Source organism: Natator depressus, chromosome 1 (genome assembly GCF_965152275.1).
Source record: "Natator depressus isolate rNatDep1 chromosome 1, rNatDep2.hap1, whole genome shotgun sequence".
NCBI classification, from domain to species: Eukaryota; Metazoa; Chordata; order Testudines; family Cheloniidae; genus Natator; species Natator depressus.
This window is the reverse complement of record NC_134234.1, coordinates 67,443,895-67,470,087: the sequence shown is the minus strand read 5'-3', so window position 1 is coordinate 67,470,087 and position 26,193 is coordinate 67,443,895. Positions and strand designations below refer to the sequence as shown.

The window sequence follows — 26,193 nt, the reverse complement described above, 5'->3', positions numbered from 1 at the left end:
AGCTTGGCTCTTATCTTCATAACATTCAGAGTTGTTAAAGTACTTTGAATGTAAGAATAATTCAAACCATTCTCATTCCCAACATTTTTTTTTTTTTTTTTACTTCTCTAGTTAAAGGACACAAAGTCAGCAGATCAGAAAACAACTTTGCTCCATTTTCTGGTTGAAATATGTGAGGAGAAGTATCCTGATGTCCTGAATTTTGTTGAAGATTTGCAACATTTAGACAAAGCTAGTAAAGGTTTGTATTATTAAATGAAAAATTTAATTTTGATGGCACTTTAATGTCTGTAACTAACAATTTACATTTATTTTAATTGAAAGCTAACATTAAATAGCACACTTAATAATCTGATGTACATACTATGTAGGTCAATCAGTTGAACTTTCAGATATATGCCTGCTACCTCTAATAATAAAATAGAAGAGCTCTAAAATAGTCCCCAAAACAGTTTCCGGCATATACCCTATGTCCGTGGTATCAAAATAGATATATATTTTTTATTTTGTATGAACAAACCTCAAACTACTTTAATCTTCTGATCTTTTTATCATAAAAATCAACTGCAATTAAACAGTACTTTTCCAAATTTAACACAGTAGTTCTGAAAAGCTTATCATGTAATCATTCTAATAAAAACAAAAAACATTAATCATAGAAATTTCCTGTTTTCTTTCCTTTCTATAAATTCTTCATGCAACAGTAGTACTGGAAGCCAGGGAAGATAAATTCCACTTTACCGCCTCTTGCACGTCTCAATCTAAGCAGCAGAAGACTTTTACATATAATATCGCAATTAAGAGTTCCTTCTATATATATGAAGACATAGCATGACTAATTTAAACTCACTGGGCATAGAGTTAGAAATTGAGAGGCTTCTCAGCATTGTCATACTCCTGCAGAAAGCACTATGAGTAAAATAGTGATTGGCTATGCAAATTGTTGAAGTTAATAGTTTTTCTAGCTTACAGAAATGTAGTGGGGAGTATATTGCCTTGCACAGTGACACCTCTCATGGCTCAAGTAGACTTTCCTGCCAAAATCCCTAGATTCACACTGTTTCCCCCCTTCTCCCCCCGCCATTGGTGACATAGTGGTTGCTCACATTCACCCAAGCTACATTCATATATATATATATCTGTATATATATAGAGAGAGAGATACATATGTATAAATATATATAAATCTCCGTTCTCACTCATTTTTAATTTTCAGATTCAATTGGCATACTTTACTTCTTATAAATATGGATGTATTTGTATATGTTTTGTCTTACAAATGCTTTATACATTTATTAACGATGCTACTTTTAGCATTTAGTCCATAGTAGCTGGAGGAATTATTAATTTATCCATGCTTTACTTTTGTGCATAAATAGTGGTGTTGCATGTTCTCAGGGAAGCATCCATGTGCTCATCATAGGAAAACTGTGGAGTATATTGTGGTGATATTTGTGGGTATTGACCGTCATAGTTACTTTTATTATATTTTATCAGACTTCATTTATTGCCACATAATTAATCTTGTAGGGTAAAGACTATATTTGTCAAGCTTATAGGCTGCATTTGCCTCTATATTATGAGAGGAGTTTAAATAACCACAGCCACACTATTGTATTAAAATATTACTGAAAGAAAAGGGCAGAAGGATCAGACCGAGTGTAATGGATTTCTATATGCCTGTATGTATCTATAACAATCTGTCAACTCCATTCTGTTTTGTGAATGCCATTTTGATTGCAGCCTGTGCAGTACCCTTCACTTTTGCAGCATATGGGCTGGGACAAGAAATCCTTACACCTACCAAAAAGACGAACAATGGGAAAGCCATCAAGTGTCCTCAACCTTGATGGTCTGCCATTCAAATGGGTCCAATCTAGAACAATAGGCTGGCTGCAGTCCAGAGGAACTAGTTTTCCCAGTTTGGAATCCAGAGTGGATTGGAGGGTGTTCATACATTCATTTTTGGGAACTAATGGGTTGTTTTGAGTAATTACTTTTTATCTCCATAGGATCTCTCATGTTAAATTCTAATGTTGCTATTCTGCTATCTCTTAGTGTTCAGAGTACATGTACAGCTTCTGGGAGAGAAAGTGTCCAAACTTTTCAAATAAGAGTGTCTATAGTTAAGGTTCTAAAATTTTATTTGGGCCCGCAAAAATAAATGACCTGATTTTTCAGAAGTGCTAAGCACCTGCACATCTTAATGAAGTCAGTGGGAACTGCAACTGTTTCGCACCTTTGAAAATTGGGCTACTTTTATTTAAGTGCCTAAATATGGTTTTAGGAGCCTAAGTAGTAGGCACTAGGTTGCAAAGCTTTGGCAAGTGAGTTATGCTACTCAGTTCTATATTTTTTTTAAATCAAATCCATATGTTGGATTCTTCTTATTCCTTTCCAGTGTCTGGTGGCCGTAGGGATGGATGAGGGCTGACCTAGCTAAAATTAATCCACAAAAGAAGGAAGTGATGCTGTAAACTGGGTGATGGCTGTGCCATATACAGTGGGTGCTTGCCAAACTTTTGTCAATTAAGTCAACAGCATGGGAATCATACTTGATTCATCACTGTGAGACTCACCTCTTCAGTATAGCATATCTCTATTAGGCTATTTTGCTAATGCTCCATACTTTGTCATGGATAGCCATTTGTTTCTGGGTGTAATCCAAGTTGTTGATTATGATCTTTAATACTTATGGCCTCTCACGCTGGTTAAAGCCTTCTGTTTTTGTAATTGTTCCACATCTTTCTTGTATTGTGTTGCAAAGGCTGATGTTTGTTGTTTTTTTTAAAAAACAATCTCTGAATGGTGTAGGAGTGTTCATTTACAATTAATTTGACTCTCAAAGTCATCTAATGGTGTTGTTCAGATGGTACTTAAAGTCACATGGTGACAGGCTGAGTTTTGTGTATCAGGAATACAAATTATAAGAGTGAGATTATACTATATATGCTGGTTTTCCTTAGATTCTCAATCTGAATCTGTGTCTCAGCGGCCAGTTCATTTTTTTTCCTCATTCCTTTGCTAGTTGCTTTGCCCACTGCATCAGTGTTTTGCTTTTTCTCCCCTACTCAGTTTTATTCCATTGCCATCTCTTAAAGCAGCGGTTCTCAAATGTCATTGCACCATGACCCCCTTCTGACTACAAAAATTACTTCATGACCCCAGGAGGAGGGACTGAAGCCTGAGCCCTGCTGCCCTGGGTGGGGGGATATTCAAAGCCTGAGCTCCACAACCCCGGGCGGGAAGGCCAAAGCCCGACGGCATCATCTCCAGGCAGGGGGCCTGTAACATGAGCCCCGCCACCCAGGGCTGGAACCCTTGGGCTTCAGCTCCAGCCCCGGTGGTGGGGCTCGGGCTTCAGCCCCAGGCCCCAGAACGTCTAAGCCAGCCCTGGTGACCTCATTAAAACAGGGTCATGACCCACTTGAGGTCGACCCACAGTCTGAGAAACGCTGTCTTAAAAGAACAATAGTAGGTTTGTTCTCTTTCTCTCTTTTTTTTTTTCACAAGGTAATATCAGTTTTTATTTTTTTAAGTACATCCCAGATCATTACAGAATTTATAAGTATCATTCATCAAGCTATTAACATAGATTGGAAAGTTTTGGGAGAAGTAACCCTGTCTTTTAGTTATCAAATCTGTGTGTGTTTTCATAGCACTGTATAAATTGTAATGTTTTTCCAATACTGTGAATTAGACATTTTATAACAAAAAAGCAAGTCATTTCTTTATTAAAGACTGAATGGAGATTTTTAGATCTATATTTTTAAATATGGCATACATAGAGTAGATAGTGCATGATATGTGCAGTGTTAATTTACTTGAGAGGATTTAGCTCCCTTTTCCGTTATGTGTTGATTAAAAATTTCTGCTTTTGAAATACTGGAAGTCTGCTCAATGAGTGGCTACTGTATATAATTTTTTTTTTTTTTTTGACATAACAAGTCCTGGTTGTTAGGTACTCCTAGATCTGTAGGGGGAACATTCATTACAGCTTACTCATATGACAGTTTCCAAAGCTATACTTCAATAGAGCTGTTGTTTTTCTGAAAGATAATCGCTTGCAACTTTGCTGTTAGTACTGCAGAGAAAATCAGTTTTTGTTATTATTGAACCTCTCAATGTCGTAATGTTTTCTTATGTCCTTTTAAAGATGCATACTATTTTTCTCAAATTTTAATAAATTGATTTTGACCTACACAGGTCTTATTGGTTAAAGATTTATCAAATTGTATTTTTACTTAACAAATAGTAACCACGTTTATTAAACTATGGACCTTGCAGACCACAGTACTCTTTCTCATTAAATTGCACTGAAATAATGAGTAGAGCAGGGTGAATTTTTTTGGCTGAAACAATTTTTGGCAAAAAATTCAGATTTGTCAATTCCAGAAACTTGTATGAGTTCATGTCTCTTTCACCAAATTGTTCGTGCAGGGGGGGAAAAAAATCCAAAAAGTCCAAGCAATTTGTTTTGACATTTTCAGAATGAAACATTTCATTTTTTAAAATTCAAAATGTTTTCATTTCACCCTTCTTTCAATTTTATTGAAAAAAATAAGTTTAAAAAAATGCTCAAACTAAACAAAACATTTAGTTTTGAGTTGAACTAAATGTTTAATTTCACCTGAAATTAATTTATTCAATATTTCAGAACTACCAGCAAACCAAAAAATGAGCAAATTTTTAACATGTATATTCAACAGTTATCCCAAACCTCCTTCTAATGGCTAATTCCTCGTGTTATACCTACAAGTCACAACACCTGGCAGCTCTTGCAGAAGAGAAGAGTGAGGGAGGCAGGAACACTTCTTAAACTGTTTTCAGTTAAGCCTGCAGCTGTTAGGGGAAGTGGTTCAGACCTGGGTTTGAGTTAGCAGCAGGCTAGCATGTCTGGCTTAAACCAGGCAGGGCACTGAAGTCCCAAGCTGCCAGGGGAAACAGGCTCAGGGGTAGTCTCGGCACATCAGGTGGCAGTCCCCAAGGGGGTTTCTGTGATCCAACCCTTCACACTATGATCTTTTCAATACCCATACTCGCTAGGCTCTGCATATATTAAAGCACTCTTGAACCACCTTATGCTCTATGGGGATGTACACCCCCAGTCACCTAGAGAATACCACACAGACCTCAGAATTATCCCAGGCAGAGGCAATTCTCCTACTACTACTATGGCTCACAAAGATTATCTGAGCCTCCAAGGAAGAGGTAGAGGTTCTAGAGAAGGCCCAGTGCATCCTTCAGTTCCACACAACCTACAATAACTTCTATCAGCAGGTGAGACAGTGCTGTTGAGAGACACATGGAACAGCAGGATCTATTTTCTTCTTTCCCCTTCTGGAATTTTGTTTCTGAGAGGCCCAGAACTGGATAATCTCAGTGGGGCCCGGAAATCTTGAACAAAGAATATTCTATCAATTTCTTTCCTACCCCATCACCCTCCTTCATCACTCTTCTGGGGCCTTTCTCATGAGATATTGCTAAAAAAGGGGGTAGACTTTGTTCTGTATCTTGGAGCAGTGGGGAGAAGTACCTCTGGAGTTCTAGCGCAGCGCGGGTTTACTCTTATTATTTGCTAGTGAAGAAAAGACTTTGGTGTTCCATTCTACACAGATGAATAACAAATGCATCTATCATTTCAATTTCACAATGCTTGACTCTAGCCTCTATAATCCTTATCTTGGATCTTCAAGACTACTTGAAAAATGCCTATTTCCATATAGCAGTTCACTCAGACCCCTGGAAATACCTCAGACTTCTCATGGGAAAGTCTCATTATGATTACAGGTGCTTCCCTTCAGACACTCCATAGCTCAAAGTGTATTCATCAAGTTTCTGGTGGTCATGCCAGCTCACTAAGTAGACAAGAGTTACAGATTTATCCATATCTCAGTGACTGGCTTCTTCAGGGATGGTTGCTTTATAAGTGAAAAATCCTCTAGAAATAAACTTTGGAGTTTTCACTGCTCTAGGTCTCAGAGCCAACAGACAAAAAATCACTCTTACTCCATCACCAAGCATAAAGTAAATAGGGGCAGTATTAGACTCCACAGTAGTGAAGTCCTACCTACCACAGGACAAGTTCCTCACTATTCACTTCATCACTCAACTTCAGGCTCACCCAAATACATCATTTAGGATGTATTTTAGACATATGGGACAAACAACTTTATGTACCGAGGGGAAGTAGTTTGACAGAGTTCACCGTCCCTCCATGAAAGGATATTTGAGATAAGCATATCTACCAGGCAGACACCACATGGATAGGTTGGTCACACTTTCTCAAAAAGTCTTCTTTCCCATTAGTTTGATGGAAGATGCAGTGGAGTGCCCGCACTACCTCTAATAATGGATACATCCACTCTTGAATGGGGAATTTATCTGGCTCACCTGCAGACACAAGGGCTTTGGTCTCCCCAAAAATGAATCTCCATATAAATATCCTGGAGCTAAGCGCAGTTCTCCAAGCATGCACAGCATTCCTGTCCAGGCTTCAAGTGACCAGAGTCTAAGTACTGACAAACAATACTACAGCAATATATGATATCAACAAGCAGATGGACTACGCCCATCACCACTGTATCAGAAAGCAATCCAGCTGTGTGACTGGTGCATCAGCTATCAGATCATACTATTGGCCCTTCATTTTCCAAGTTTGCAGAACACCCTAAGAGACAATATTATGACAATCCTGAGTGGTCATTCAAAGCCTCAGTATTAGGAGACATCTTTCACAAATGACGTTTCTCAATTGGTTGATTCAGTTACTTATTCTTGGAGATCAGAACTTCTGTTCTCTCCCTGGATATCTGAACCCCGATTGTCACAGACAGCCGAGGACAGACCAGTTTGTCATGGATCAAAACAATGTTTTGCTCCAGAGGAGAATTCAACCGAGGATCTTTGCTGGACATCTTCCTCATCCCCTGGACATCAGGGCTTATGTAGGCTTACCCACATACTTCACTAATACCGAGGACCCTGAGAAAACTCAGACACGATACAGCCCAGATGATAATGATTGCCCTAGCATGGCCCAGGCATTTCTGATACTCGGACCTCATGACCCTGTCAACTCAGCCCCCAATCATGTGTCAAGCTCATGCTGATGTTCTCATGCAAGCCAAAGCTCAGATTCTACCCCCTGCCACCCAGGGACACAACATTGTAGCAACTCACAAACTAGATGCTGGTGTGGTGATGGCCACAGACAGAACCTGCTCCACAGAAGTTCAAAACATTCTGGCTTGTAGTAGAAAGGAATCCACTGGACTGACTTATGCAGCAAAATAGAAGAGACTGTCTGGGGTATGCAGAAGCACCTGTTACCATTTGGGACCCCAGTAGCCATTATTTTAGATTACTTGTTGCCCTGAAGTATTTGGGACTTTCCATTCACTTCATAAGAGTCTACTTGGTAGCTATTTCGGCTCATCGTCCTCTCAGGGGATCACACCATCTTGCACCTCAGTTAAGCCACTTCACCAGAGCACAAATGGCTTCCATAGCTTCCCTAAGAGGTGTTCCAATCTCAGAGATTTGTGGAGCAGTTCACATCTGTACCCAGCACAGTTCGTTGATAGAGGGCTCCAGATCTGACACCTGCTTTGGCAGAGATGTCCTGCAGTCCTTTTTTCATTATTCTGAACACCCATTTTGTGGACATGAGCTCACTGCTTGTGGATCACCAGAAGTAGAATGCATGTGGACAGTTACTTGTCCTACAGTAACTTGGATGCACAATATAAAAATGTGAACAGAATAGAAGGATTAGGCACTCCTAAAGGTAGGTTTCCTGAAACATAGGCCCTTCGTAGGGTGGAGATCTAGAGCTGAAGAGGAATTAGAAAACTTCTAGGTCGGGGTCGGCAACCTTTCAGAAGTGGTGTGCCAAGTCTTCATTTATTTACTCTAATTTAAGGTTTCGCGTGCCAGTAATACATTTTAATGTTTTTAGAAGGTCTCTCTCTGTAAGTCTATATTATGTAACTAAACTATTATTGTATGTAAAGTAAACAAGGTTTTTAAAATGTTTAAGAAGATTCATTTAAAATTAAATTAAAATGCAGATCTTATCAGTTTAGTGCAGTGGTTCTTAACCTGGGGTGCATGCACCCGCTGGGGGTGCAAGATGCCCTTTTTGGAGGTGTGAGACATGCAAGATTTTTTTTAGATGGTAAATCATCGAAAACACAAATTAAGCACAGGCACATAAGTACAACTACTTTGTTTCATCAAACCTATGTATTTATTAACATTATACATTTTTTTAACAATTATTGTAATATACAAACAAAGTTTTTAAGTTTTCAAGTTTTTAAGCTAATTGTAGTGTAATTTTTGATAAGGGGTGAGAGAACATATTTTGAGAACTCCCGCGGGCTGGTCGGGGCCAAGTGTAGTGTATTAAATTGCTCCCCATAGGAATGTGCTACTTACAGCGTACTACTTACGGTTGCCAGTCCTGATGCTCTGAGCGGCATGGTAAGGGGACAGGAAACAGGGTGGTTGGATAGGCGTGGGAATCCTGGGGGGCCTGTCAGGGGTCAGGGGTGTGGATAGGGGTCGGGGCAGTCAGGAGACAGGGAGCAGGGGGGCTTGGATGGAGGGGAGATCCGAGGGGGTGGGGGTGGAAAGGGGTGGGGAGTCCCGGGAGGGGGCGGTCAGGAGACAAGGAGCTGGGGGAGGGTTGGATGGGTGGAGGGTTCTGAGGGGGGCAGTCGGGGGCAGGAAGTGGGCCAGCTGTTTGGGGAGGCACAACCTTTCCTACCCCAGAGTAGTTTATTAAATTTCTCCCCGTAGGAATGTGCCACTTATGGTGTACTACTTACGGCTGCCAGTCCTGGTGCTCTCCAAGTAGCACATTCCTATGGGGAGAAATTTAATACACTACACCGACGGACAGAACCCCAGACCAGTGGCAGGCTGAGCAGCTCGGTCTGCCGCCGGTCTGGGGTTCCGTCCACTGGCTTCTGCCAGCCGGGGTCCCGGCCGCTGGCCCTGCTCAGCCCACTGCCGGCCTAGGATTCCATTCACGCAGCAGGCTGAGTGGGGGTAGCAGCCAGGACCCCGACTGGCAGCAGCGTGTCAGTAAAAATCTGCTCATGTGCAGCCTTCGCCACGCGTGCCGCAGTTTGCCAACCCCTGTTCTAGGTGGTTCCAAAAGTTTAGCACTCCTAATAGGTATGATTGGTGATTGGGATTTAATGGAAGATCTGTGATTAAAACCGCTGCACTTCTTTTGAAAATCTGAACAAGTGTACTTTGTGTAAATACAACGGAGACACTCTGATGTTGAGTAAAACATTCCCTTTCCTGGTTCGTACTATCCAAGAGATTTTAAGAAGAGGAAAGGCAATCTTTTGGATGATTCAGGATTTTGGATCTCTAATCTGAGGGACAATAACATCTAGAGTTGCCAGAGTACAAGAAATAAGTGATGCAGAGTAGAAGACAAAATTTTCACTCTAATTATACTCCAAGCACTCACGACCCCACAGTCTAGGATTTGGAGATACCAGTTTCCAGGTGAGGAAATCATGATTCTCAGTAACAATATCAAGAGTATGGGGAGAAGGGGAAGAGGAGGCCTTTCCACAGGCAGACTCTTCAAGCCCTTGAAAGAGTCCCACAAAAACTCAATTGGGGAAGCAGAGGAGATCCCTGAGCAGTGACCAGAAACAAAAGAGCTCTGTTCCAAATGCCCTGCTGCAGCCGACAGTAGTAATGTTGCATTTGGTCTGTTACATAGGGCACATGGGAACACCCTTTGCTAGGACACTGCAGAGAGAAGAGCAATTTATTTTAATAATGTGCCACCCAAAGTATCATTGAGAGGACAGGGTTTGAAAGGCCCATTCCCCAGCCACCTGAGAGGCCTGAACGGGGGTAGAAATGAGGGTGCTGAATTCCTATGTCCTACGTCTTTTTATCTGGTATGAGGTCTACCTTATTCTGAAAGTTTCTAATATCAGTGTATATTCAGGAGCTGACACTTGACAAAGTCAGATAGACACATCATGCGTAGAAGATGGAAAGATCAATGTGTTGTCAAAGAAGGTTATTAATTATTTTCATTACAGTTCCAGTTTATCTGTGAAGCCATTAAACTAACTCCCATTTTGATTTGTCTTTTCATTGTCAATATTAAAATTAAACAATGCCTTAGAGCATAGAATCCAAGTGTGACAAAGCAGCTCTGGAAACCAAGAAGGTTTTTTTTGATGTGTAGTCTGTAAACTCTCTTCTGTATTGTGCACATTGTCTAAGTGAAAACTAATTTGTGTCAGAGAGGCCTATTAAGCATAAAAAAAAGAGTGTTTATTCCCTATAAGAACAATATGAAGAAACGTGCCAGTAGCAGATATTTCTCAGATAGTCTCTTTGGGTATCCTGCAAAAAAATGATCCGAGAGTAGTGATCAGAATACCTCTTTTGCTTTGTGCAACAATAATCAGTCTATTGGCCATTGCTCTTATGTAGATTATGATGTAAAACTTGGGCAATGCAGAAGGGAGTTAAGGATGAAAAAGAGAAAAGCCCTGTGGTAGCAGTCTATTTGTTCTTCCAAGAAATGCTCACTCTTCCTATGCAGTGTTGCTTGCCTGATTAGAAAGCCTGTAAAGAACATGGAGTCCTTGAGAAAAAAATAATTAGAAGTACTTGAGGCTGCTATGTATGGTATTATTCAGCTTTGTGTTTACTTAACTATGTCGTATATATTATACAGTTGAAAGAACCTTCCCCATTGTGTAAATTTCAATAGACTAAATGGGCCCAGAGAGTCAAATGTGTTAACATTACCCTATCACACTGCAACGCTAAATAGTTAAACAAGGTTTCTTGGAGATTTCTAGTACAGTCAGACCAGAGGCCTCAACCTGCTTAGTTCTATGTCCGCAAACACCATTCAAAACCTTTTTAATTTTCATTAAAGAAGAACAAATAGTTAAAGCATTTGAAATGTGAAGTATAAAATGAGGATTTCATTTTAACAGTGTCACTTATTTCCTTTCCCTTTAGCTATAGAGAATTTTTATAAACAAAAAAAAGTCTGACAGTCTCTTAGGTGGTAATTTTCTTTTTTGTGGGAAGAGAAAATGTTAGTTGAGATGGTCTGGGGCTGTTGTTTAAGTCCCATCCTGTTTCCTAGCAGACAAAACAAGACACTAACACAGAAAACAGAAGAGAAAATAATAAGATACTTTTCTCTAGTAGCTTCCCAAGTATTGAAGTCAGACTGACTGGTCTGTAGTTCCCTGGCTCCTCCTTTCCGGTCTCCTGGGACCTTTCCTGTCATCCATGAGTTTGCAAATATTATTGCCAGTGGCTCTGAGATTTCTTCAGCTAATTCCTTCAGTACCCTCAGGTGAATAGCATCAGGACCCGCTGATGTGAATTCATTCAAACTGGTCAGAAGATCACTGACATGTTCTTTACTTATCCCGATCTGCATCCCTCCCCCTTTATTGTTTATTGTAACTTTGCTAGTTACCCGATCACGTTACTTTTTTTGTGAGAAGACCGAAGCAAAGTAGGCACAGAGCAGCTCTGCCTTCCTGTCATCTTCTGTTACCAGCTAACCTCCATTGAGCAGCACACCCACACCATCTTTGATCTTTTTTTTTTTCTTCTGACATATTTGAAGAACCCCTTCTTGTTGTCTCTAACATTCCTTGTTGGTATCGTGAGGGGAGATTGGCCATTGAAAAAGGTGAGGGATAACTTTTAGAACATTGATGAATTTTCAGGTGAATAACATGAGGAAAGTGGGTGTAACTGAATTTTGAATTATGTTCAGTAGGTCTGTGCATTGTAGGGATTTGGAAGAGCTGTTGCCATGTGAGAGGTAAATACAGATGCAATTTCTACATATGAAATGAGATGCAGGAAGCTGGCAGGGGGAGAATTGTAGGACGGAGTCACTTCTGGGGGAAAATTCGCAGAAGGTCAGTCAAAGTTTTACTACTTTTGTAGGGAAAATTGTGTAGCTTATGTCATCTACTGTCACCAAGGCAGCTTGCTGTGTATATATACTTTAACTACATATCATGGGTAAGAACATAAGAACGGCCATACTGTGCCAGACCAAAGGTCCATCTAGCCCAGTATCCTGTCTTCCAACAGTGGCCAATGCCAAGTGCCCCAGAGGGAATGAACAGAACCAGTAATCATTAAGTGATCCATCCTGTTGCCCATTCCCTGCTTCAGGCAAACAGAGGCTAGGGATACCATCCCTGCACATCCTGGCTAATAGCCATTGATAGACCTGTCCTCCATGAACTTACCTAGTTCTTTTTTGAATCCTGTGATCGTCTTGGCCTTCACAGCATCCTCTGGCAAGGAGTTCCACAGGTTGTGCGTTGTGTGAAAAAATACTTCCTTTTGTTTGTTTTAAACATGCTGCCTATAAATTTCATTTGGTGACCCCTAGTTCATGTGTTATGAGAAGGAGGAAATAACACTTCCTTATTTATTTTCGCCACACCAGTCATGATTTTATAGACCTCTAGCATATCTCGGCCTTAGTCGTCTCTTTTCCAAGCTGAAAAGTCCCAATCTTATTCATCTCTCTTCACACGGAAGCTGTTCTATATCCCTAATCATTTTTGTTGCCCTTTTCTGAATCTCTTCTGGTTCCAATATATATTTTTTGAGATGGGGCGACCACATCTGCACACAGTACTGAAGATGTGGGCATACATGGATTTATATAGAAGCAATATGATATTTTCTGTCTTATTATCTAACCCTTTCTTAATCATTTCCAACATTTTGTTTGTTTGACTGCTGCTGCACATTGAGGGGATGTTTTCAGAGAACTATCCACAATGACTCCAAGATCACTTTCTTGAGTGGTAACAGCTAATTTAGACCCCATCATTTTATATATGTAGTTGGGATTATGTTTTCCAATGGGCATTACTTTGCATTTATCAACACTGAATTTCATCTGCCATTGTGTTGCCCAGTCACCCAGTTTGTTAGGTCCTTTTGTAGCTCTTCACAGTCTGCTTGGGACTTAACTATCTTGAGGAGTTTTGTATCATCTGCAGATTTTGCGACCTCACTGTTACCCCTTTTCCCAGATCATTTATGAATATGTTGAATAGGACTGGTCCAGTACAGACCCCTGGGAGACACCACTATTTACCTCTCTCCATTCTGAAAACTGACCATTTATTCCTAGCCTTCATTTCCTATCTTTTATCCAGTTACCAATCCATGAAAGAACCTTCCTTCTTTTCCCGTGATAGCTTACGTTGCTTAAGAGCCTTTGCTGAGGGAACTTGTCAAAGGCTTTCTGAAAATCTAAGTACACTATATCCACTGGATCCCCCTTGTCCACATGCTTGTTGACCCCCGTCAAAGAATTCTAGTAGATTGGTGAGGTATGATTTCCCTTTACAAAATCCATGTTGACTTTTCCCCAACAAATTTTGTTCAGATATTTGTCTGACAATTTTGTTCTTTACTATAGTTTCAACCAGCTTGCCCAGTCCTGAAGTCGGGCATACTGGCCTGTAATTGCCGAGATCACCTCTGGAGCCCTTTTGAAAAATTGGTGTCACATAAGCTATCCTCCAGTCATTTGGTACAGAAGTTGATTGAATGATAGATTACAAAGTAGTTAGTAGTTCTGCAGTTCTACATTTGAGTTCCTTCAGAACACTTGGGTATCTGTGGATCACAGATGATATCTGTTGATCACAGAGAATAAAGAAGAGTATCTTAATCTATGATTCTGAAAATTCAATCTAGAGTTAATGTAATTTTGCACTTATGATTGTATGTTAAATAATAAACCTGATTCCAGATGGTTTAAAGGGTATTGTATAAAGCTTTGTTGGCTTATATAATCAGTTCTTGTCTTGTAGACTTCTGTCACATCACTCTCGTGCTCTTATTTCCCCACTCTAGTTTGTCCAAAATGGTGCTGTAATTTTTTTTTCTCACCCAGTGATCTGATCCTGATGCCTCTTTTCTTTTTAATCCCTCCACTGACTTGTCTATCATGCAAAGATCAAATGTCTTTTCCTTACCTGTAGGCATCACAACTCCATTCCAGCCTTATCTTGGAATTTATTATGTCCACCAAACCCCTCAGTTATGCCCATGACTGCAGCATTGATGCCTCACTAATTTTTCTTCCACTCTTCTCCATACTTATTTCCAGTGACTTTCAGTTTGCTAAGCCTTCACCCCTTCTCCTTGGTCATGTATCTCCTTTGACTTACCTCTTCCAGATTTCACATAAGAAATGAGCCTGTACTACTACAAAATACAAATAATAATAACTTTATTCACCAAGTGCTTCCATTTAACTGAATGTTAATACCCACCTGAGTAAAGTTACTAATATTTGTAAGTGTTCACAGGATCTATACCACTAGAATGTAAATTATTGGCGTAGGGACTTTTTGTGTTATAGTACAGTGCCAAGAACAGTGTGTTTGATTGTATTAATAATTTAAAAAATAGTCTTACCTTAAAACCTGGCTTAGTATATAAAAATGTTCAAACTTGGAAGTTATAAATAAGTTCTTCTTTCCGTATGTTTGTATGCATAATTGCCATTGACAGTAGGCATTATTATGTAGAGGAAAACAAACCCCAGAGTATATGTATCGGTCATGTAACGTTAGGTTTTTCAAAAGCTTTTCATACAAAAAAAAAAAAGCTTTGTTTCAATCTCTTGAATAAATCTGCATTTCATTAAAATCACAAAATTATTTCTCTCCTTCATTGTTTAAAAAAAACATAAATGTAATGGATACATACAAAAGCAGAAAATTTAAAAGGCAGTTTTCTTTCTTTTTCTCTCTTTCTCTCTTTCTTTCTCTCTTTCTCTTTCTCTCTTTCTTTCTTTCTCTCTCTCAAATCAACAACCTACGAACGCAGTTCAACATTTTAAAGCTGAGATACCTAAAGTAATGCACCTAAATCCATATTTAAACACCCAAATAAGAGGCCTGATTTTCAAAGGTTCTGAACATTCATACCTTCCATTGATTTCAGTATTATCAGTGAAAATGTTAAGAAAAATTGTTTTTGCACATAGAAGAGGCAGGGATTCATCCTATTGTGTAGGGACGGCACCAAATTTTGAAATAGGCAGCATACAGCTAAACTGTGTTACAAATTATGCTACAGTGAAGAATATATAAGTATAAGCCATATAAGTAGGGGTTTTTTTTCTTCAGAAGAGTGAAGCTAAGGCGAGCAACTTTATTGCAAGGAAATATCTTGAACTTTCTTAATATAGTCATTAATCAGAGAGAAGAAAGATTGGTATTTTCACAGTACAGGTAATTTAAAAATAAACTTTTGGTTTTAATGCAAAACCCTGCTTTTGCATTGGCTGACACTCATTAAGAACCAATCAGAATATACAGCTTTGCATACTGCATGTTTGAGGGAAAAAATGCAGTGATTATTTAAAATGGGTACAACTAATCACAGTGAGGAAATTGTGTAATTGAGAAAAAATAAATATTGCACAATGAACTAGTATCCCTGTCCTGTGATTATCTGATACAATTCCATTTCAGAATTATATGTGCGCTATTGGTATAAAAAAAATCTTTTACAAATAGGCGTTTCTTACCAGTTTTTCTTTATTGAGATGTTGAGCGAATGAATATATTATATTTTAGTCTCAGCAGAAAACCTGGAGAAGAACCTGAGGCAGATGGAAAGGCAGCTTCAACAGCTTGAGAAGGATTTGAAGATCTTTCCCCCTCCTGATGATATCCATGACAAGTTTGTGACAAAGATGTCTATATCCTTTTGACAGTTAAATATCTTATGAGGGCTTGTCTAACGTTTACTTAACACTTCAAATTTATTTGCAGAATCTTTGTCTAGTTTTCAGCATTCATATTTTAAAACATTAACTCTCCTTTCCTCAAAGACTAAGTATACAGAACAATCAAAAAAATGACCTGTAATGCATAATATGGAAACAACATTGCCAAATGGCAATGATTCTGAATTTTTTACATAAAAACATAGAAAACTTTTTTACTGAGTGAAAAGGTGAATGTATTACAATAAGAGTATTAAAAGCTAATTTTATAAGGAGCGTGGTAAGCCATGTTTTATTTCACCTTGAATATAGAACATAGAAATAGGAGAGGGCCATTCCAGTTAGATGTGTTTTGTTCTCTTCAAGTTGTATATTACCACTGGGATTCTGTCCACTTTTGTATAGGTGGCCTGCAAAGCTTTTCAAGTTTGTTGATAGTCTCAGCTTATGAAACTCATCCATGAAGACAGCTTCTGCCTCATTTGTTTTTGACAAAACTCCTTTTTTTCATGTTTTTTATTTAAAAGTAATGGCTCTGATTCTTTCTCTTCCCCTTAGGGGAAAACTTGGCTCTAGTAGTGGATCCACTTCTTCCTACCTTCTGATGTCCATGTTCTATTATATACGTCTTATCTCTGTAGCTGCTCTCTTTGCCTCCCTCCCAAGTGCCATAAGGGAAACAGCTGGCAAGAAAGCAGGAGGAGGAAGGAAGAGAAAGAGACAACTACTTTCAATCACAACAGCAACCCCTTGCAATCAAAGTGCAAAAATTCAGGAGAAACACCTTTTGCACTCCTAATTTCCTCTTCTGAGTTGGGGGTAAGTAATCCTAGTGAAGCCTTATGTCTTCCGGTCCTCTCTCCCACTCTAAGTAGTAGCAAGGAAACTGTGCAGAAAGTAGTTTTTCTTCAAGTGTTTGCGCATGTCGATTCTTTCTATGTGTGTGTGTGCCCATGTGCAGTTGTCGGAGATTTTTGCCCTAGCGGCATCTATAGGGTCGAGTGTAGCACGCTCTTGAGTGCCACACTCATGTGTTGGTATATTAGGTGCTGCCGACCCTATGCTTTCTCAGTTCCTTCTTACCGCCCATGATGGTTGATCAGAGTGTCTTGTCTTGCATCGCAAGAGTGTTAGCGGTTCTTACAGTCAATTGTTCTGTTTCCTTTGTTGTTAGTTGATAGGTACTTAGTTAGATCTTTAAGTTAAGTGTTAGAGTACTTGTTTAGGAGTTAGAGTCCTGGCTAGGACTTCATCCCAGAGTGGGGCAAGTCCCGTTCCCCAGGCTTTAAGCCATGTTCATCGTGCAGCTGACACTGCAGGAAAAGGGGGCTTTGGACAACATGCCCGCCTCGGAGCTGCTCAGGTGTACTGCTGCAGCTGGACCCTCTAGTCCAGCCAGGGACCCGCCTCCAACTCCTGGGAGCAGCAGGGGGTCCCGGCCCTTAGTAGGGTCATCTGTGCCTCAAGTGGGCTTGGTGGCCAAAGAGCAAGTAGGGCGACCGGCACTGCAGATGTCAAGCCAGGCAACGGACCCAGCCAAGGCCCCGGCATCTACGGGCAAGCCGGTTATGGGACTGCCCCCTAAAGCAGCAGAACATCTCTCATCCCCGGACTGCAGGTGCTGGTCTCCATCACCACAGCCTCGGACCCTGGCACTACAGCCTCAATCCCCGATTAGAAGACACAGGTCCCTGACACCAGTGTCTCCACTTGCAAAGCATGGGACACCTGAGTTGTGACATCGATCCTCGTACCCATGGCACCGTCGGGCCTCCCACCAGAGTTCACTATGGCACAGATCACCATTGCCTATGCGGTCGCCCTCCCCCTCCTCCCCCAGCTCCCCTTCCTCTTCTCCCGGTGCGGGATCGTTCCTGGTCGCGGCACCAGTCGCCGATGGGGGTCAGTTTACAGACTCAGGCATCTATGGCGCCACCCTGGTCACCAGAAGGACAGTGGTCTGAGCCTGAAGGAGAGTTCAGCCCCTTGCCTATAAAAGGCGAATCGCCATCAGCCCTCAAGACTGGTGTGGTTCCTGTGGAGGCAGGGGCAATGGCTTGCTCAGTGCCAGTACTGGAACCTGTGGGGTGTACCTGTTATGCCAGTCCCATACTCGCACCGTTCCTCCCAGGCTGCACTGGACAAGCTGCAGCTGGCACCCAAGTCGGAGCACGGTGCCGAATCCAATGCAGGGGTGACTCAGTGGACCCCCACGCTGAAGGATCCATCCCCAAATGAGCAAGGGGAAGCAGCCCCTCCCCCTGCCATGCAGTCATATTCGTCATCATCGGACGAAGTGGTGGCGGGCCCCGCGTAAACGAGCTGCGCCCCTCTCCTTCCCCTGACAACTTCATGGAGCACCAGGCCCTGCTCAAAAGGGTAGCTGCCAACCTGAACTTGGAGGTCGAGAAGCTAGCGGAGGAGTCTGATGACCTCTTTAATATTATATCCTCCTTCACCCACAGCCAACCCTATAGATACTGCTAAAGCAAAAATCTCTGACTGTGTACACACACCTAGAATGGAATGGACATAAGCAACGCATCTCGAAGAACAGTTACGAAAAGGTAGGTAACCGTTTTTTCATCACTCCGTTGTGCAAGGGTTCATTCAGTGGTTCAAGGGCAAGAAAGACAGCAGTGCAAGGCTCCTCTGGTCAGCCATTCACTTTAAACTGATAGAGGATGGGAAGCATTTGTTTCCGTCTAAAAAAACTCACATTAGTTTGAAGTTTCTGTTAAAGTGATAAACACTGAAATAGTTAACTGTGTTGACAATTATAACATCATTTATGCTTTGGAGTTAACCATGGAGATAAGTGGCATAGTTCACACCTTCTCAGAGCTACTGTTTCAGTGTCTGAAGACTCAAGGGATAACACTGCTTCCATTCCCATTCAGAAGAGTTTCCCCCACAGCGACAAGAGTGAGAATAATTTTAAGTGAAAAGTTAATGTACAGAAATGTTTTGTTGGAAGTGCTGGCTTTATGCAACAAATGGGTTTGGTGTTAGATACTTGTGGTGGATAGGGAATATGTGACATATACAACGTGGCAAGAGGAAAACAAGCAATCAGAATGTGAGAATTATTGAGCAAACAGGGAAATGGGGGAGGATTTTTATTTGTAAAACCTTTCCCTAGCAAATTTTAAATGGCATAGAATACTAAACAGGATTTTATATAGCTCCCATTATTATGGTGCTGAGCTCCTGAGAATAGACAAGCATGTGATGAAGTAGAATCATGCTACTTTTCTTTTGGTGGATTAATATTGATTATTCTTATAAAGGATTTATTTTAATGTATTTTGATACATATATGTTAGATTATGAATATTTGATAAGTCAATATATTAAAAAGCATTATCCTTGAGACCACTAATAATTTAGATACCAATGTGATTTTTACTACTCTGAGAGGCAATTAAAATAGTATATTGTAATAGGAGTAGCATATTCTTTGATTCCCTTAAGTCATATATATTTTGGGCTGTTTTAGTCTTGTTTGACTTTAGAATAAGTTTGTTGGTACAGAACATGTCATGACCATTTTTCCCAATTATTTTCCCATATTAGAATATCCAAATGTGACATTTTAACTGTTATTTTGATCAGTAAATACTGTTAACTGAAGTAGTTAGCCTCACCTATTAACTCTCGCCGTAGACAGGCAGTAATTTAGGAACAGTAGACATGCGTATGGTTTCTGGTAATGCCTGTGAGCACACTAATTAAAGAAGCTCACTTTCAGGAAAACAGGAGCTAAAATAAATTACTAAAGCAAAGGAGACTTGATGTAAAGGTTAGATAATTCTACGCAGCATGATGAAGTTTGGACCTATCTTTACTTTTATTTCTATGACAGAGGAAGTTGAATGATGCTGATGTCTTGAAAGGTATGCTGCTCATAAAAAGCAGCCAGCAGGAAATCTGAAACAGAAAGGATGGTGCTCTTTGGAAACAATTTTTCATCCTGAGTACAATTATGCTCCATGGACAAGCCAGCTATTACATCCTGTCACTAAATATCACAACCGAGAAGCCTCTAATGAACTGATTAGCATTCTTGTTTCTCTTGCAAGTCAGATATGTGCACAGTTGGTGCACTTTATTATTAACAAAGTCTATAATTATAAATATTCCACTTATATTTTGGATTGTGCTAGTTTGCTGCTCATTTTACGTATATTAGTTTAATAGCAATTACAATCATTTATTAAAATGGTTTGTTTAATTAGGAATGTCAAAAGTCAGACTTAGAATATTAAATCCATTCATGTATATGCTAGGAAAAAGGCAGACTGAGCAAACTGTTCTCATAATAGAGATTATATGGATTTGTAAAGAAGATTTGAAATAAATACTTGGTATTTTACCAGGGTTTAAATAATTAAGTCCTTCTAATTCTACATTTATGGAAGGTTAGTAGGTTATGACTTTGTGTTATGGATGTATATTTCAGATATTTAATTCATTAACAATAATCTTTAAAATATTAAATTATTGTGTTGAACTTGTTAATAAATACTATATACTGGGTAGTTTTATAAAAATGCACAATTAACTATTTAAATGAGAAAATAGTTTTAGATCTCAGTTTAGTGAACAGCAATTTGTGGTTTTTAAATGGGTATTTGCAGGTAAATTTGTGGATAAAATATGCAGGTAAATATGCAAGTTAGAACACAAGTAGGTGTATGATTTCTTGATATGGGACTGTTACACAGTTTGGTATCAGACAAATTGTGTAGCATTTTTCTTGCATACTTTAGGAAAGAGTGCATATCTGAGGCAGTAAAGTTATGTTGCTTGCTGTATATGTACATGCATTTGTTGTGGCATTGTCATACATACCTGGATAGATATTAGAGCTGGATGAGTAATGGAAAAAAGCTTGAAAATATTGCAGAATTCATCAGATAAATTCTTTGACAAATTATTTGATAAATCCTGGTAGGTACACATTTAGCAAGCATAGGGTTTGTATTCATTTTGTGCAATATTATAAACAAATATGAAAGATTCTGTGTCGTGCAATAATGGAAATTGCAACTGCGTATCCCACAGCTTAATATGGTTCTTTATCGCCTGAACCATGAATGGGTTAGACCTTTTCATGGGCCTTAATAGAAAAGCCTCGTTACTTAAAACTCTCATTTTTACTATAGGGACAAACTCTCAAGCCTGTAGAATTTTGCAAAATGGAATTAGGTGTGCCCATACTATGCAATCATTTAATTTTACCATGGTTGCACACAACCAGGTCCATATGCAGATTATGTACCATTAGTATATACAGGTAGGATTATGACTGACTGGAGTAAAATCAGTTTACGCAGAAACTGATGAAGATGTATTCAATGTAGTACAGATTTGGATCTTTCTTCACTTTGTGCAGGGTAACAGTTCTGGACCATTGGTTTGTTTGTTTGGGGTTTTTTTGGTCATAATACCCTGCGTTATATTATTAATAGTCCTTTATATAGCACCATAAATTTACACTGTTCTGTATAAACATAGGCCAATCCTGTAATTCACGCATGCAGGTACAGCAGTGTTCCCAGGTGCCATGAATTGCAAGATCAGAGCCATAGAGTTCTGAAGTTCTGCTACCACTGCTGATCGTCCCAATTCTGCATCATTATCCTGGTCAATCACTCAGTGCTAATCGGCTGAGCCCAGAAGTGGCAGTCCACTGAATGAAGCCACTCCAGAAAAGGTTCATGTACAGAAACTGCTCGGTTTCATCCTCCTCTTCCTGCCTGTACCACTGCAGCACCACCATACCTGTCTCCCAAGTCATCCAGTTGTGTGATTGCCAATGCATGTGCATTAGCTTGTTTGTATTAATGGCTCAGGCAGTTTGAAAATGGCATGGGCTCATGAATTACTGGATGACAAGAGAAGAATCATGGGAATTTATAGTTTGACCCCAAGTGCCAAAATTCCAGTGCCTTTTTGGTGGGTATCTGACAGAGCCCCACAAGAAAAATCCCTGAATGCAAAGCATCTACTAGCAGAACATTGCTCCATAGGTTGTCTGTCCAGAATGCTGTATGGTTATTTTGAGAAAGTGTTGGATGCAGTGATTCAAAAAGGAAGTAGCTTAAGTCCACACAAACAAAGGAGTGTGGACTTACTCTTTCAGAATAGTTATTCCTGAATAGTTAAAATGGAAGCCTATATTCTGAAAAAACTTTCCCATTTAGACAAGTTCTAATCAAGTCAAGATGAGAGAGGATAACAGTTCAGCTAAGGGAGGGTCTGGTTATTATCTGTGAGAACTGTGTAGGAACAATTCCAGGAAGACATGATCTTAAGAGCGGATTTGAAGAATAAAGAAAACAACTTTGCAGAGAAGAACATGGAAACTGTTTAAGTACAGGAGGAAGTATGGGTGAAGGAAGCATTGAGGAGAGATGTTTAGGAGGGACTGTGAACAGGGATATTTGAGAAGCTTGATTCAACAAAGTGCTTAAGTCCAATTGTAGTCAATGAATCTTAGGTAAACTTTAACATATGCTTAAGTGCTGCTACTGCACATAGTGATGGACTTAAACCATGTTTATATAAGCATATGCATAAATACTTTGCTGAATTGGACTCTCTGAGCAGAAATTGTATTGGAGTATGCTGGGAAAAGAAACTGGTTTCTCGGGAGAACATTGGTTTTAATGGTTCAAAGTTCTATCTGCTCTCATGGTAAAAAGATGGAACTGATCAACTGCCTAAACCTATTTTAAATGGTTCAAATATTTTGTAGGATGTTTTGATCTTTTGGGGATTAGTGTGTACTACTTTTCCTCAGTACTGAAAATCTTGGTTAACTACTTAAAGTGCTCATTAAGTATTAAGAAATCTCTTTTTGTAAGTGAAGTAACTAGGATAAAAATTTGGCAGTGAAATTTAAATAATTCTCTATAAAACACATTTGTTATATAGTAATTGCATCTTAATAGCATCTCATCTGAGTTTCTGTGTAAAATAGCACTTTTTAAATAATATGCATTAATTAATAAAAAATCAAATTGCCAGTTCAATTAACTGGATAGATCCATTGGATAAATCTAGAGAGAGTCTACATGATGGTTCATTAATATATCTAATGGTTCAGAACTTAAACCCACAAAAGTCAGAAGCTTCAAAATTATGGCTTGCACAGTAACACACTCTTTAAAAAGTACCATAGTACTTGTGTGTGTGTGAGAGAGAGGAGGAGGGGGGGTGAATGTCCATATAAACTGATACAATCTGTATAGTGGATAAAAAAAATGAAGAGGGTTGAGGGAAGGCATTGTATATCAAAAGTACTGACAATGCTGGTGAACTACCGGACAATGAGAAGTATAGTTATGAAGTTCTGTAGGACACAAATAGACACAAGGACACAAATAGAAATGACAGGATTAAGGGGAAACTGAAAAAATTCTAGGCTAACTTTGAGTGCAGAAATCTACAAGATATGATACAAAAAGAAAGATAGGGTATAAAACAAACCTTAATTAAGTAATTGCTTAACTGAGTACCAGTACCATCTTTTGTAAGTTTTTCTTTTAATTTTGATTGCTTAACTAATGAAAAGGACTTGAGTGTTAAATTTAGTTTAAAAGAATTTTATTAAATACCCTTCACAATCACACCTAATAGTTTAGGATATAAGAAGACAAAAATAATATTGGACTATGGTTTGGTCAACATAAACGAGAAAACAGGTCAACTCTGGTGTTGCTAAGGCAATGGAGTGGTACAGGAACAGGGAGAATTCAAAGCTAAAGCACAAGACAATTTAGTCTGTTACTTATATGCCAACTCACCAAAGTCTCTCTCCCAACAGTTCTATAGACATCAACCCTTTTAACCTACTTCCTCACAGATTATATTAGCCCCAGGATCTGACTCACATTCCCAACTATCTAACATAAACTCCTATATTTATGGCAGACTGTTTAGACTAAATGCAATTTCAAGATTCTTCTGCGCTTCTGTCTTATGTCTCTGCACCTAGAGCTTGACAGGCAATGTGAAACCCTTAACTATAGTAGACACATGTACCGTGTTCCACTATCTTACTTAAAAAGAAAAGGAGTACTTGTGGCACCTTAGCTCACGAAAGCTTATGCTCAAATAAATTTGTTAGTCTCTAAGGTGCCACAAGTCCTCCTGTTCTTTTTGCGGATACAGACTAACACGGCTGTTACTCTGAAAACTATCTTACTTAACAACGGTAACTTGTTTAACTTCTAAGCTACTGTACAAAATCTTGATTGGAACCTGTTATAAAACAAGGAGAGACACTGCAATTGGGGCTTATTTTCCAGTCTGTTTGTGCAACACACATTGTTGCACCAGCTTGTGTAAAACAAGTTAGGCTGTAACTGTTGGTACAGTCATCTTGGGAAATATCTCAAACACCGTCTGGTTTGCTCCAGTCTGCAACTTATCTCCACGAGCCCCTTTTTTTAATGCATTCCTTGGCCAATTTTGCTTGCTCATGTTGCAGTTTCTCCATCAGCACCTTGCTCACTTTTGAAATGTCCAGTTTAAAGTTAGTATAATGTATACAAGGTCCCTCCATGTTCTTTGATGCCTTTTAAACTTGTTTTAACAGTCCATTATACAAAGCTAAGTTGCTTTAAGACCTGTTAGTCTCGAGCAGGCTGGAACAGCTGTATAAATCTTCTTGTTTTAACTACAGTGGTGGGGCATTTGCACTCATCTGAGTCTGTGCATTACTAATACAACGGTTACATTTCTAATTATTCCACTTGTAATCAAATGTCCTTGTAAACACGCTACTTGGTTTCAGTTCCTTTATTTACTACCTTTTTTAGCCCTGGTGTATTTCACTAACTTGATAGCATAAACATGGTTTACTTCAAATATTAGTCTTACTTATACTATTACTTTACTTGTCACTAAATTAGCATCATAGAATATTAGGGTTGGAAGAGACCTCAGGAAGTCACCTAGTCCAATCCCCTGCTCAAAGCAGGGCCAACACCAAGTAAATCATCCCAGCCAAGGCTTTGTCAGGCCAGGCCTTAAAAACCTCTAAGGATGGATATTCCACCACCTCCTTAGGTAACCCATTCCAGTGCTTCACCACCCTATTCGTGAAATAGTGTTTCCAAATATCCAACCTAGACCTCCCCAACAGCAACTTGAGACCATTGCTTCTTTTTCTGTCATCTGCCACCACTGAAAACAGCCTAGCTCCATCCTCTTTGGAACCCTCCTTCAGATAATTGAAGGCTGCTATCAAATCCCCCCTCACTCTTCTCTTCTGCAGACTAAATAACCCCAGTTCCCTGAGCCTCTCCTTGTAAGTCATGTGCCCCAGCCCCCTAATCATATTCGTTGCCTTCCGCTGGACTGTCTCCAATTTGTCCACATCCCTTCTGTAGTGGGGGGACCAAAACTGGATGCAATACTTCAGGTGTGGCCTCACCAGTGCTGAATAGAGGAGAACGATCACGTCCCTCAATCTGCTGGCAATGCTCCTACTAATACATCCCAATATGCCATTGGCCTTCTTGGCAACGAGGGCACACTGCTGACTCATATCCAGCTTCTCATCCACTGTAATCCCCCGGTCCTTTTCTGCAGAACTGCTGCTTAGCCAGTCGGTCCCCAGCCTGTAGCAGTGCATGGGATTCTTCCTTCCGAAGTGTAGAACTCTGCACTTGTCCTTGTTGAACCTCATCAGATTTCTTTTGGCCCAATCCTCCAATTTGTCTAGGTCACTCTGGACCCTATCCCTACCTTCCAGCGTATCCACCTCTCCCGCATTTTAGTGTCATCTGAGAACTTGCTGAAGGTGCAATTAATCCCATCATCCAGATCATTAATAAAGATGTTGAACAAAACCGGCCCGAGGACCGACCCTTGGGGCACTGTGATACCAGCTGCCAACTAGACATCGAGCCTTGATCACATTCATAAATCAATATGAATGCAATCCCTTTTTTTAACAGGATTGCCCATGAGGTTAAACCTGTCATTAAAGGTTACAGGATTTTGCCCAGAGCTGTATTGCTTGTAGTTGACTTCCTTTTTATACGTATAACTTCTTTTAATCATAGTATTAGATTCCATCAAGCTCCCTGTTTTTCATGGCTGTATCTGGCACATCATATAATAACTTAATGTTTGATATCATTTTTTTTAATTAATTCATTCACAGATGAGGGAAGGGGGGAAGAAAGGGAACTTTATTCAGCTGTACCAAATTACACTCTTGTGAAAAGCTCCAGAGACTCTGTTTTCTCAGACACTCTGAAGAAATCTTACCATTAGATCTTGAGTTTTCTCTCTCAGCCCTCTGTCCTATCTTTTTTAAACAGCCTTGATGCCTGGGCAATTATTAAATAGTAGTAACTCAT

At 39.7% G+C, this 26,193-nt stretch overlaps 1 protein-coding gene across 1 annotated transcript in view; it reads left to right on the top strand.

Moving 5' to 3' along the window:
* Positions 1-26,193, top strand: part of DIAPH3 (diaphanous related formin 3) — a 541,978-nt gene that overhangs the window by 340,631 nt on the left and 175,154 nt on the right. Inside the window, exons 21-22 of the mRNA XM_074961715.1 lie at positions 112-241; positions 15,660-15,782. Of these exons, the coding sequence (XP_074817816.1) occupies positions 112-241; positions 15,660-15,782 (253 nt within the window). The remainder of the gene's footprint in view (positions 1-111; positions 242-15,659; positions 15,783-26,193) is intronic.